Source organism: Chaetura pelagica, unplaced genomic scaffold, assembly GCF_000747805.2.
Source record: "Chaetura pelagica isolate M959 unplaced genomic scaffold, ChaPel_1.0 scaffold220, whole genome shotgun sequence".
In the NCBI taxonomy this organism is placed as follows: domain Eukaryota; kingdom Metazoa; phylum Chordata; class Aves; order Apodiformes; family Apodidae; genus Chaetura; species Chaetura pelagica.
The window spans coordinates 2,104,188-2,119,148 of NW_009951982.1; the positions used below are offsets into that span (position 1 = coordinate 2,104,188).

Genomic DNA, 14,961 nt, shown 5'->3' on the forward strand with positions numbered 1-14,961 from the left:
GCAGAAAAAGTTTTTTTATATTTTACTTTTTGTTCTGAGGTCAGATCACTTCCCTATACCAGCTCACAGCAAGGTTGTGTCATACTGGAAACAAGTTCTATGGGAACAATTTAAAAGCCAAATATTTCATATTTGAAGCCATAACCTGTGGCTGTACTGGAAACCAAATTACTGAATTGAACCAGTTTACAAATAAACAATCCAAAGAGTTATTTTTCACCTAGATTACCCCCAGGACCTTGTTCACAGCTGACCCCACAAGAAACTGCATCAGCACTACCAAAAGGAAAAATTTGAGACAGGCAAATGCACAGATAGAAAAGGACATAAGGTGTCTGCCACCAAAATCAGTTCCTCTGAAACTCACTTTTGGATACTGTGGCAATGTAAGAAATTACTGCCTCCAGCTGTCTGCTTTTTTGGAGGTTACCCTCTGTTGAAAAGAAGCCCATGTCACAGCTACCTCACTACAAAATTGAGTGTTTTAACCTCAGATGCTGATGAAGGAGGCTTTATCCTACCATATCAGATAACTTATGGTAAAGAGGAGGAGCAAACAGCTGAAAGTGATAACTTCTTAGTATTACATGTCAAGCTTCCTCAGAGTGTGTTTGTCAGCATCCTTGTCACACTGGATTTATTCCAGGGCAGCAAGACTAGTTCATGTGAAAGCGACGACAGCAAGACAATTTACTAGATTAGGTCACTTTCTGACTCCGGTACATAAGCTCCCACCACATTGCCAGCTCCAGCATCACCAGCCCACCAGCTTCATCCCACCCTCTCTGACAGGCTGAACAGGTGACATTTGGTTTCTATGGCTCAATTTGAACGTAAACTCTTGAAGTGCCTTGTGGGTGAGAGTAATTTCAAGGACAAAATTCTGAGTTTTGGGTTGCTGTACTTCTGCATGTTAAACAGAGAGATGAGCAGCTACTTCAGGAGCTGGTGGGTTTCTGAGGACATTACACCCTTTCTTTGGCCCAGGCTCCTCACACATCCTGTGGGCTTGATATGTGTCCTGGGTACACACAATGCCAGGTTAATGCAGTTTGCTTTAGAACAGCAAATAACTGAAGTTATTATGCTGGTAGGTCCAATATGATAATTTATTGCTAGTTCCAAAAGTATTTCCAAAAGATAAAATTACCTTCATATTGGGTACATCTCAGTGCATCTACCAGGTACACCTACATGCATGGTGCAGACAATTAGAAGTACCATGCTCTAATATCATGGCTGAGGAAAAATGAGTAAGTTACCTTGCTGGTAATAGAGCATGTAAGCACAGTAATAAAGAGTGTATTAATAATAGCTTTCCAGTGTTCAGATATGGAGGGACGAAGACAGCAGAGGCAGATTATATAGAAAGTAATCTGAGTTTTTTCTTTGACACATTGACTTACTGCCCTGCCTACCTTCCTGAAACATTAACAGAACTCTGAATTTCCCCACAGCCTCATGTGCACAACAATCACCTCTCTCACAAAGCACCTGCCTTTAAAAAAAGCTCAAATTCTATTGCATACAAAAGTAAACAGCATTAGTTTACAAACATGCAGTAACAGTAAAAAAAACCCACTTCAGCCTCTTTATTATCGACAGCTGGAATTTCTGGGTATGAACAGCCCTTTTTCCTTGGGAACCACTTCAGTGGGGCTGCAGCAGGTGAGATGAACCCTGCAGGACCTTGGCTCCCCTGGCTGCCTCCGCCCACGGGGCCTTGCTGTGTGCCAATGCTTGAATGGCACCATTGGATTTGAGCAGGTCAATGATCCACAAACCAAAAATACCCTAAGTAAGGACCTTGACATAATAGAGAGTAATGTTCTCAAAGGAGCCATTAGACACTATGGAGAACATGATACAAATTTGTGGGGAGAAAAATAAGTACATAATTGTGTATTTACAAGATTGGGAGCTCTTACACTTTATTCTGTTGGGCTCTCTTCCCCAGTGTTTCCAGCTTTATCCCACTAGAACTACCCATCACCTCCTGCTGCGGCCATGCCACCTACAAATAGCTAGAGACAGTGGCTGGGCAGGGCAGGTTTCATCTAACCAAGCATAAGAGTCCCTGGTTTTAACAGACAAACAAGTTAACAAGGTGATTTTTTTAAGTGATGAAAAAGCAGAGGGCCTAGACAAACAACTTTGTCACCTGCTGTAACTATCATGAAACACCCGGCTGAGACAGCACTGCAGTTTGAAATAACTATTGGTTTGTTTTTTTAATGTGGTCCTTGCAATATGATTGCTGTGGATAACAAAGATATCCTAATTCTTCAGTCTTCAGCTCCCTTTATCATTTAACAATTATAGTCATCCTGGCAACTTCTCACTGTTGATCAGGAGTGGGTAAGCTTGCAAATGTAGTGAGAGACATTGGATCTTTTCCAAGCAGAATACCTGCAAAAAACATTTTGCACTTTTTCAAAGTGTCACATGTGATAAAAGTGCCTGCAAGCAAGGACAGAAGGGACAACTTTTCCCAGAGAATGGTAAAGACAAATCAAATACATCCCACTTAAAATAAAATAAAATAAGTTTTAACAATCTTGAGAAAATATACCTGAAAAAAAGCAAAACAATAAAACATTTGATCTATTTTAGGCCAGGATGTCTTTGTCTGCAAAGAGGCAGAGTGAATTATTAAAGCTTTGGGTCATCACCAGCCCTGTTAATGTGATGCTGAGAGAAAGCTTTCTCTACCTTACCTTCAATAGGGAGAGACAGAAGAGAAAGGCAGTTGCACTTTCTTTCTGTTATTATTTTGTTAATGTAGAATAATCTCTGATTGTCTGTGTTAGCAATACTCTTACCATATATACAGATAGTATTGCTGCCACAGCTCATCTCTTCTGGAGTGGAGTGAGCCCTGGTGGGAAGTGATGCTGAGGGATCCATCTCATTTTTTTCACCAGTTCTCTCATGTATTTCACCCAGTAGCAGGGAGGCATCTCACCACCAGGCTCAGGGGACAGCCTGAACCCACATCAGGCACTTTCCCCCAGCTCTAACTTCTTTTCAAGACTCTCTTCATACAAAGAAACCTAGAAGAATTAAAATTCTGGTCTGCCACTTTGAGACAGATTCTATTTTCTTTACTAATGTATAGCCTTAGTAAATTCAGAGGGGGCTTTTGTGGCATATACTGTAGCACATTTACAGCATACTTAAGATGAGACTTTTCTCCAAGACTCCTGAAATACTCCTGCACAACCCTCCCCAATAAGGACAGATGGCTGCATTCAGAGCTGCACTGAAATGAGAGATTTTCCACAAGCATAAAACTCAAATAATATAATGGGAAATCAGAATCTCAGTGTACACCATATTGTTAGCTTTATTCCCGAATCACTATGCTTTTGGGGAGAAGGACATTAGATCTTCATTTTGATGCACTGCTAAATGACTTCCTTTTATGTTTAACGCATTTTTAGCTTACAAACCACTCAGAAGTACCATTTTTGCCTGCTAAAGGTAACAGTTTCTGAAGGAACACACAGCATTTCCCTATTTCGTCTTTTACCTATCAACTTCTAAGAAAGAGCAAAGAATGACCCTATTCTATTTTTTAATCAAATGTATTTTATCTCTTTGCTGTTCTGGGTTTTACTATGACGGGTGGGTGGGTAAAACTTTAGGGGTATCTTTTATCATTTCTGAGAAATGTCATAGGAGGCAGACCAGAAGCCTTCAAGGCAGTGCTAATGCAAGGGTGACTAATGAATGAGCATGAAAAACGGACACTTGTCAGCCAGAAATTAGATGTAAACCAGAAATGAACAGAACAATGCAGCATTACTGTCAGGGAAAGATGAATTTCTGCCCTTGGTAGACCTTAAGGACTCTGTGCTCCTTCTAGTAACTCCAACATCAACTTTAGCTCTACAACAAAAAAATTCAAAAAATGAGTAAGCTTTAAGAGCACAAAAAGAAAAAAAAACACATTCTTTTCTATCCAACTTTCATATTAACTATGCCAATTGAGAAAAATATATTTGGTCTGTACTTTCAGAGAAATAAGGTTTTAAGAATGTGAAAAGACTTTCACAAGAAGTACATATTTCTGTATAAAAGAGAGCTTGCTTTATATGGGTAAGTATATGCAGGTATCCATATAAAACCAAACATGTCATGATCAAAAAATGTAATTAAAATACTGGAAAAGGAATATGGCTTGATATTACTTTAACCATTATCAGAGGACCAATAGGTAGCCAAGCTCTACACTTCAAGTCTACCTCCTACAGCCTAGAGTGGTCTCAAGAGGTAAAGTTCAATGCTGCTTTAATTTTACTTAGCCTAATAAGAAATAACCAAACAGAAAAATAATTGTGTAAAAAGAGTGTGAGAATGCCACTGATGTTCTAAAAACTGAAAAAGGGCCACATTTATCTGAAACCATTACAATACATTTACTCCCCAAACTTAGATGACTGATGCTGAGTAAGAGAAACATGACTAATATTATAAAACTGGCCCGTTCCTCTTCCATCACTTTCTATGATGCAGGTGGAGTTAAAAGACTTTTTTTTTTTTTTCCCCCCTGAAAAAAAAAGCATTAGAGACTGAATTGCAAATCTAAATGTTAGAAACCACATGCTATCAAGCATACTTTGGCCTCTCTTTTCTGTTCACAGCTGAGCTGATGACCTTTGTGCAGGGATCAATCACACTGGTGGGTAAGTAGTGGGAAGGTTAGGTAGAGAAAATGTTTATTTTCATTTTGTCCTTGTGTGGTTCCAGCTCTCTTTTGCTAACAAGATCAAACCAGCTTTTCAGTGAGACAGTCACAGGGGTGTCATCAGTCTGTAACTCAGGGGATACCTCTGAAACCTCTATCAGGTGCTCTGCTCAGCGTGGTGCCTGTGGAGTGCCCAGCTGTATGGGCTGCAGGCTGGGCGTTGATCAAGGCCTCCTGCCAAACTGCCCTCAGTGGGCTGCTGCTCACGGGATGAGAAAATGGTTGGTCACGGCTCTGCTCTCAGCTGGACTAAGCACCAGAGGGTGGAGCTGAGGAAAGGGGAAATTAGTCAACACCTTAAAACTCCATCTTTATCCTCAATGCACAATTCTGTGCCACTCCTGCCTTCTTTGGAGGAGCTATTTCACACCTGGTCAGCCCTAAAGACAAATGCCACAGCACCTTGAGGCTGCACCAGCCACCTCCTCAGCCTGGAGAGGAACATCAGGGCCAGTAGAGCTTCCTCCTTTCCAAAGATGCCTGGCAGCGAGCAGCATGAGCTCACTCAGTGAGCAAGAACTTGGGCTGCCGTTCCATGCAGCCAAGAAGCACCATCAGCTTTCACAGCCAAGCAGCTGATGAAGACTGAAGCAGACTTCTTGGAAACGTCCAGCATGTTTTGGGGACACAGGTTGCCCCTTGCTGACCTGAGGTACTGAATGAGGTGAGGAACACACTTTGCTTGCCAGGCTACAATCTGCAAGACACTTCACCTGAGCTCAGAGACTTCTCTTTTGTTGCCTATGTATCCACAGCCTGATTGAACAGGCAGTGCACACTTGTCAGTGCCTCATTCTGCTGATGGCATCTCCAGCCAGCTGGGGATAAGGCTGCGCCCTGACAATTCCTCAGAGACTCAGTGTCCGCACATGGGCAGAAAAAACCCCATTTTGTCCCCTCCTCTCTTCAGCTCTAAGCTAGTTCATCCAGATGCTAGTAAAACAAAACACACTTTTCCTACACAGCTTTTGTGTGGGCTATGTTTATAACGAAGAATGACCCACTTGGTCAATACCCACTTGGTATTGATACAACTGTAAAAAATGCAAGCCAGGAAACTTTATCAAGAATTCTCTGAACAGATGGGTTCCCAGGTGTACATCAACTGCACTCCTCCCCTTTTACATTTTTACTTGATAGTTTGATATTTATTTTTCTTTGTAAGCTTAACGTGCAAACTAACTTATCAACCTAATCCTATTTATTATTTTATGTGATGATTGAAGATGGAATCCAAAGTTCTCATTTTCGAAATATATCTAAATGTAAAGTTCAAATTACCTAACCTCAACAGGTGTCCTTTTAGATTACATATACACTAAAGGTACTAAAGATACACATTAGAAACACCAGATGTACATTGCAATTCATATGTGCAATTGAATTTACAACACACTGAAACACTAACACAGAAAATAGCTTGTATAAACATGGTATTTTGTTGCAGCTCTTCTGATACACTACACGGACTCACATAGCTATCTGGTCACTACTAAAACATACATAAAATTTTGGTAACTTCCTGGCTGCATCTGTGTTTCACCATCAGGCACTAAGTAGACTCAACTGAAATATGATAATTTCCTAGGCACGGCAGTATAGACACTGTATTTTCAAGGCTCCTACTGAGGGATTAAATTCACATAAGTTGAGTAAAGGAGTTTCCTTTTGTTTCTTTAAGCAATGCTAACAGTGAAGCCTAATCCATCCTAATTTATAAAGTCTTAGCTCTTTATCACAAAGCAATGTGATTTGTATTCATTACTGTTGCAACTGCATCCTTAAGTCTGGGAGCTGGTCATGCCTGCTCACTTGGGAAGCAGTACAGATACATGCCTGTCAGGAGCAAAAACAAAGTGGTAGTATTAAATACGTTAAACGCTAAGTTAATTCTCTGCTGCCCTTTCTGTGATCTGCTGTTCTCTCTTCAGCAACCTCAGCTCAAGACCACATGCCTTAGTTATCCCTTTATTAACTACAAGCAGCAGATATCGATCAGTAGCAATTTAAATGGTACACAACAATGGAATTAAGGTCCTATCTCTGCTAACTCTCATACACACATTATCAAAGTGCAAAAAGCACATTTTTGCATTATATTTTAATACTGCATATCCTGGATGTACCTCTCTATTAAAATTTTCAAGTGATGTCCTTCCCAGGTCTCTCTCCTTATCTTGACATTCACTGAACTATGAATCTACTGCAACGTGCTGTAATGCTTTCATGGCTACAAGAACATGTGCTCACAGTGTTGCTTGAATTAGGTGTGTGAAGGGAGGGAAGAAAGGCACTGCAGCAATGTAATATGGAGCATGGGCCCCCGTACTAAAAGGTGAGATGACCGAGTGTCAGTAAACAATCCGTGGATTTTTTCCCCATATCCGTTTCTTTGTATGACTGCACCCCCTTTAAGTGGAGATAAACCATCAGATGAACTAGTCTATTTTTATGTATTGCATTTATCTTATCAATATACAGTATCTGACATGCATATATTAACCACATTCCTTTGAAGAAATCTCGGGGGGAAAAAAAATGCTTTTAGATGAGTACATACGAAATGAGTATCAAATTATACAAAATATTAACAAGCACAGTTCCTCACTACATCAGGGCACTTTAATTTTTTTTTTTTGTAATTTTGATTTTAAGATAATGAGTAAAGGAAAAGACTATACACATTCACTGCACCAATCAGTTAACAGAAATTACAGAGAAAGCTGCTTTTTTCTCTTAGGTTTTCAACTAATTCAAAATTGGCACCAGGTTTAGGGCTTATATTATTACTATATTTTCTCAAGGACAGCATGGGTTAACACAATGAAGTCAGTGAGGCCACAGCAACACCAAACTGGAGCAAATGAAAAGTGAGGTTGCTCTATGCACATGGGCTCAAAGCAATTTGTCTTAGCCACCCCTTTATTATCTGATCGAAAAATTAGGTCAAATCCTGCAGCTATTGTTTAGTCTTTATCAGATGTATTTTCCAGTGGGTTTAACTCAGTTACACAGGCTCAGACCTAATTCACCCTTCTAACAGGAATTTTACCCTTTTAGGTTTTATCTGTTCAATGACATCAGTCATGTTACATAAAATTCACATTAAAACTTTATATTGAGTTTGGGGTTTTTTTGCAGCGAAAGGTAAAGCTACCCAACTGTCCTCCACAAAACTAACGTTTATTTAATTGAGCAGAAAAACTGTATCAAAACATATTAGTGACTCCTAGTGCTCCTGATAGGATGTGCCTGGAATAAATAAGAAATGTGTGAATAAATAGGAAATGCGATTTTAGCACTTTCATAGGCCAGTATCTCAGAAAATGCATTGTATCTTTCCAGTTCCACCAATATACACATTAGATGTCTCTACTTTGTTGGTTACTGAGATTTCTAGAATGGCAAAGAAAAAATTAATTCCAACAAATCTGCTAGTTTAAAAGGATGAAATGCACAGCTCTGTTTTCATGAGAAAGCCAGTGCCTTAGGAAGATGAACTCTGTGAAATAGCAAAAAAGCTCCTTTTCAGAAACAGCCGGCACAGAAGGGAGTGATTTCCTAGCATAGCCGTGGTTCAGGAGTGCAATGGCAAGATGCCATTAAATGCCCTGAACACTTTGAGAAGCCAGGATGCTGGCTTTAGACTCAAACTCTTTTCCTGTTTATATTGCTAGCACGGGCAGTCTTTGAAAACCAACAGCAGCTTCACTCTGTGTTTATAGATTAGTCCCTTCCCGAATAACTGAAGCTCTTGGCCGGAGCAATGTTGCAATTGATTTTCACACAGAACTTTCATTGACTAGGTTGTTATGTACTTCTGACACATGCCTGACCCCTGCATTAAACAAATACAGGCAACTTTTCTAGGATGCACATTTTTCACACTTTTAAATTACTTTTCAGTTAATTCTATTACACGCTCAGTGAACAGAGATGTTGCATGCTATTTTTTTTGTTTGTTTGTTTTAATGGAGTGCAGCTCCAGCCCTGGAGAGGACACAATAATTCCAGAATAAGACTGGTGGACTTAAGTGAGAAAAGAGATAAAGAGAAGAAGGAGAAGATGAAGAGGGAGAAGGAGACAAGCTTTTCTTAATGTGCTAGGTATGGCTAATTATGCTACAGTTGTACTTGTCAAAATGAAGTCACCAGGTTCAGTATTATGATAAATAATAATATAACTTAAGGAGAGCACTGTACATGCTCCATTTACATCTAGCCTTTCCCAAAGCGGTCAGCACTCACTTTCTGTACCAATTAAAAGCAAAGACCTTATTGCTGACAAAAATGTAATTATAGCTTCAGACAGAGTTGTAGAGATGGACTCTTCTGTCCCTCTTAAATTTTGGACATCCTTGATTTTCTGAATGAATAAATGGTGCATGTACCTTATCTTGCATCCCGATCTCAGGGGATTGTGTAACCACCAGAAGACTTAACAGCTGTGATTAAGTTTTATTAGAAAACAACTATTACATTGCTAGTGCTTCAATCCTCTGAAGTGAACACTGTGAATACAGATAGGTATTGGTAAAACTGAGTCCATAGTTTGAAACAGTGATCTTACAGGCCAAATTACATCACAAAGTAATACCCCATATCATATGTCTGTGTTCCTAAAAAAATGGTCCTGAGCTACCTGAGAAATTTATAGAAATGTGTGAAATTGGAAATGGACAATTTCATAGAGAATGTGCTTTTGCTGCTGTTTGAAAATCTGCAGCTTGAAGGTCTAACACTTCAGTCCTTAATCCTCAGGAGTTTAAGTGATTTGCCTGTGTCGCAGCTGCCCAAGAACTTTGAATTCAGGAACAAGAAGCTAAAAAAAACTTCAGTAAAATACAAAGGCACATTTGAGTTTCAGGCACATAAAACTCCCTGGAATTTATTTAATTAGACTTCTAAAAAAAACAACCCAAGACTCTAAAAAATCACTGAACTGATTCTTACTCTGTCTCCAAAACACAACAGGAAAAAGAAGCAAACTGTATTATAAATGCCTTCAACAGAAATCTGGACATCTGGAAAAAAATGTCAATTGACATAAAATAATTAGCATACACATACAGTGATTATGTCTTATATAGAAATTAAATGCATAGGTATAGCAGTATACAAAAGTTAATTAAGCATCAAGTGAAATACACTCAGACTTCTAAACTGTGTTAATTTAATGGTCATCTGTCAAGTGCTAACTGGCAGGACATGAAAATCTACTTAATGAGTTAACTTAGGAGTCATAATCTAAAAAACCTGTTCAAACATTGCTAAACCCTCTCTGGAGTGCTGACTGCTTAGAAGAAAACTGAAATAGCTCTCATTTGTTTCCGTATGGAAAAGGAAAATCCTCAAAGTATTGAAAAGCTTCCTGCCATGGGAACACACTATGCACATACATAATGGTGTTTCTAATTTTGCAAGAAGACTGTCCTGTACAATAATTTTAACTCCCCTTAACCCTTGGGAAATTATTCTGAGGTTAGTCCTGTAATCAAAATTACAGGTCCTCTATTTTTAGTCAGTTACTTGGACTAAAAGCATTAAAAAACAGGTACTAAAATTGAACGTCCAAGATCTGTATCTGGATGTGTACACAGAAGATAACTTCATTCCAAGGATTTCACCATGTAGTAATTTCTCAAGAACAAAAGGAGAATCAAGTTCTAAATGGAGAGTTTTAAATGACAGTGTCCTTCCTCTAAGACTTCCGTGAAAAGCTTCATTTGGCTGGAAGAATTCTCTCATTCTAAGTTGTTAGGCACAGTGCAGGAAATATAAGCATGCTGCAAACTCAGCTTCTAATGAGTTTTTCTTACAAAATGTGTTTTTGCTGAGGTGAAAACAGCAGAAGAGATACGGTTCTGGATGGTATATTTTGTTCCCAGTATATAAAGCAGGATTTCATCATGTGAAAGGGAAATGGGAGACCCTAGTGTGGCTATTATAAAGAAATGCAATTCTTTGAAAATTAATTAACAGTAAGTATTTGTACAGTCAATGAAGGTCTGTTTTCAGGGAACTGGTTGCCCTGTGTTCTTGGGGTCTTAGGTGGGAATGGTTCAAAACAAATACTGAGGTTAGTAGCCATGAATAACAATGATGAAATACCAGAGTTGAGATGATCACTTTCAGACTCATATTATCAATGTGATTACATGATATGATAGACACATTTTTTCTTTGTTAAGGAATAGCAGCTTATTACATGATTTCAGAGCTATGTATTTTCAGCTTTGCGGGATCTGGAGTCCTGATGGACACCAAGTTGACCAGTAGTCAGCAATGTGCCTTTGAGGAAAACAAGGCTAATGGTATCCTGGGCTGCACTAGAGAAAAAATATTGCCAGCAGGTTGAGGGAGGTCATTCTTCACTTCTCTTCAGCACTGGTGAGGTCACACCTGGAGTACTGGGTCCAGTTCTGGGCTCCTCAGTACAAGAGAGACATGGACTTCCTGGAGAGAGTCCAGCAAAGGGCCATGAAGATGACTAGGAGACTTTCATATGAGGAAAGGCTGAGAGAGCTGGACTGTTCTGTCTGGAGAGAAAAAGGCTCTGAGGATCTCATCCATATGTACAAACACCAGAAGGGAGGGTTTAACGAGGATGGAGCCAGGCACTTTTCAGTGATGCCTGGTGATGGGACCAGAGGAAATTGGTACACTGAAACACAGAGGCTCCCTCTGAACATCAGGGAACCGTTTTTCACTGTGAGGATGACCAATCACTGGCACAGATTGCCCAGAGAGGTGGTGGGGTCTCTTTCCTTGGAGATATTAAAAAGTCGTCTGGAATCAGTCTGGAGCAACTGGCTCTAGGTGGCCCTACATGAGCAGGGGGTTGGACCTAATGACCTCCAGAGGTCCCTTCAAACCCCAACCATTCTGAGATTCTGTGAGAGAAATAGCTGTCACCTCGTTTCATAGCTTGCTTTGTTTTGGTAATATTCCTACTCATTAGCTTCAGACACTTTTCTTAAGATATGTAACTACTGAACTCAAGAAATACTCTTTTTAGTGTATTTGCTTTCCCCACACAAAACAGAGAAGAATGAGATCTTGCTCTTAGGAGCAGGATAAACTGAAATTCTTATGAATGCTTCTGAAGGCCATGATTTTAGCATGCATCAATAACTGCAGAAAATACAAAGTCTAGCTGGTTGGAAACAAAATCTCTCTCACACATGGCAGAAACTCCACTTTTCCTCACCCAAACACCATCAACCCAAATCACAGAGGAAAGACACTCACAAGCAATGCGGACGTAGGCTTTCCGGCTCTTGGTGGTGCCTGCAGAGCTCCAGGCAACACACTGGCACCAGTAATCTTCAGGCCCGAAGAGCTCCTCGACTTGCTGGCGGGAAATCTCAATGCTTACCTCTCGGACAATCAGACCTGTCACGGTACAAGGAACACCAGTCAATGTGAGGCTTACAGATAGAAAGAAAAAGGAGTGGGTGCAAAAGTCTGCTTGCAGAGTGCTTGTGAGACTTCACCACTTTCTACCAGTATCTACTCAGCAACATAAACTGTCGTAAGGACGTGAAGGGGAAAAAAAAATGAATCAATCAACATTTTTTCTTCATAATAACTGCGTGAATGAAAAACTAATCACTATGATTTTGACCTTTATCACATACCACATGTATGTTAGACAAGTAAGAGGAACAAACAGCACCTCAGCTGATATAAATTGTACCATGTCCCTGGGATGATTTACATCAAGTGATGATCCAGTCCAGTTTTATTTTCATATGAATATAATAAAACCACAGAGTCATTCAATTTATATGAGTCCCTTAGACCTCCTATATTTCATCTCCTTTTGGTAGACAGATACAGCACAGTGAGAAGTCTTGTTCACTCTGACACTGAACTGCCTAGGAGAATGGATTTTACCATTACAGAAAATGTCCTGATATTCTGTAAGAATGGGCACATGTTGCAGTATGGTTATTGCAAGCTGCAGTTTGAGGATTATTATTGTCATATATTCTGCAGATACTGTGATATTTTCTAGGTGATTTTATAATACAGTGCAATACACTTCAGTGCCTGATGGGCTCCCTGGCTCTGCCCTCCATACTGCCTCTCAGTGCAATCTCTCCCCAAACCCACAGATGGACCAGTGACAACAGTGACCCACTTACTGTCCTTCCAAGCAGACCGTTTTGCTCACAGTTTCCACACACTGCTCTGTTGGGAAGCCGTTTTGCTTCTTCTAAGTGCAAGGAAATATTGTGGTGCCTCACACACCAACTGCAAGGAGTGTTGGCAATGTGTTGATCTTCTGACGACAACCACTGTGTTTCATACTGACTTTCTCTGCCTCAAAATGCACTGCCTGGTCAAAACACTCTTAATTCCAGTCAAGATACTAAGCAGAAGAGGGAGAGAGTGCTTACATATCCTGTCAGCATATCTGGTCTTTGTTACTCGTACCAAAGTATTGATAAACTTCTTAACATGAGTCTGGCTGTAGAAAACACAATTGCTATTTAAAAAATGCACTCTTGCAAACAGCCTTGAATACATAAATTCCCATACAAGTATTTTGTGTAGAGGGACTGATTTTCTTTTTCCTTCCAGAGTTGCCGTAAACTCAACTGAAAGGTCCTTGGATCACAGAGTGCACAGTTTGTCCACATCACCAAACACCAGAAGGCAGGTCCTTCTGCTGAGCACAGACTTGAGCCCATGGAGATCATCTACCCTCAGCCTTCTGACACACAACTTACAAGGTGATATTCATAAAGTGAATGTTCCCAGTTGTGCAGTACAGCATGTTCCTCAAGCACTGGAAACCAGGCCAGCCTTTTGATTTGCCTCCAGCCTCAAAGAGGCTCCATTCAGAGAGCCAACGATTAATTACTGTTTGTACACACTTGTGCACTGTTACTGAGGCTGCATGCTGTTCACATCCAAAACTTGGTTAACCACTTAGCAGCAAAAAGGAATTCATGCATATAATACCATAGACTCCTTTGGTGGGAATGCCTTCTAATGAGATGCATTTTCCTGTTAGAGACTAGCACAGTCAGGTCCCTTTTTATTTCATTATCCTTCACATTTTTAGCCACTGAATAATCAGCTACTTTGGGGCAACCACTGAATAGCTTTCTTCCTTGAAATTAAATACTCAAAACATGGCAACTGTACTCTGAAGAGTGGAAATCAAAGTGGTGCATGGACATTTGATATGCAGTGAACACTGTGTTATAAACTTTGCTTTGATGAGCTAATTTGGCTCCAAAAGGGGTCTGAGGAATAGCTTTTGTCCTGTTGAGAAGAGCACAAAGAGGGTGGGAAGGGAGCATGTACATTACATGCATAACAATGGTTGTATTTTCCCAATGCAACTGCTGTTAGCCTAAAGATTACTTCAGTTCATTCTTAGTTTTTACAGGACTAACCCAGGGAGCCTTTGAAGGTTACAATATTACATTTTTATAATAAGGCTGATTATGACAGAGCTTGATGGAGCAGTGAACTCTGTTACCCAAGGGCTAAAGCAAGCAGGTTCACAATGATAGTATTGGTTAACAGTTATTATGAAATAGTATTCAGGACACAAATGTGGTTTTCTGATAGTCTGCTGGAGACATGAAACCGTATGGTAGATACCTCCCACTGAATGTATCAGCAGGAGTTTTTATCTCTGACTTCCTGGGATGCTCTCTCATTCAAAACAACGAGCTACTCCAGGTAATGTCTCTTGGGGCAGTCATGAAGTACCGATAGGTTTCAGGTTATTCAAAGTAACTTGGCCACTGATTTTTTAGTAGTATCAACAGTTGCGCCATGACCAAAGAGGTGCACATCTTCTTTATACACCAAAAAGATGCTTCTTCCTGCTCACAAGCAAAAAATTTAATTGAGTCTTTGTCTCTAAGGTAAACAATTTTTCTAAAAGTTAAAAATGTATCAGAACATCTGGTGTTGCCATGAGATCATCTGGGATGTAAGGATCCATGGCCAGAACTTGAAGATGATTCAACCCCTCTTTCCCAGCATCGCTCATTGGCAGCTCATTGAGCAAACAGCCACACAGACCACATCTCACCAGCTGAAATGCAATCCTGTTCCTTCTGCTACCATACTTCAACCTAACCCCTAACAAAAAAATCTTTTCCAGGCTGGATTACAAAACCCCCACCATTTCCTGAGATACTTCAGATAGCAAGTGCCTTGTTATCAGCTGACATACTGCC

General features: G+C 40.1%; 1 protein-coding gene across 1 annotated transcript in view; it reads right to left on the minus strand.

The window, feature by feature from the left end:
* The window catches only part of UNC5C (unc-5 homolog C (C. elegans)), a 90,615-nt gene that overhangs the window by 58,415 nt on the left and 17,239 nt on the right, over positions 1–14,961 (minus strand). Inside the window, exon 3 of the mRNA XM_010001413.1 lies at positions 12,002–12,145. Coding sequence (XP_009999715.1) covers positions 12,002–12,145 — 144 coding nt within the window. The remainder of the gene's footprint in view (positions 1–12,001; positions 12,146–14,961) is intronic.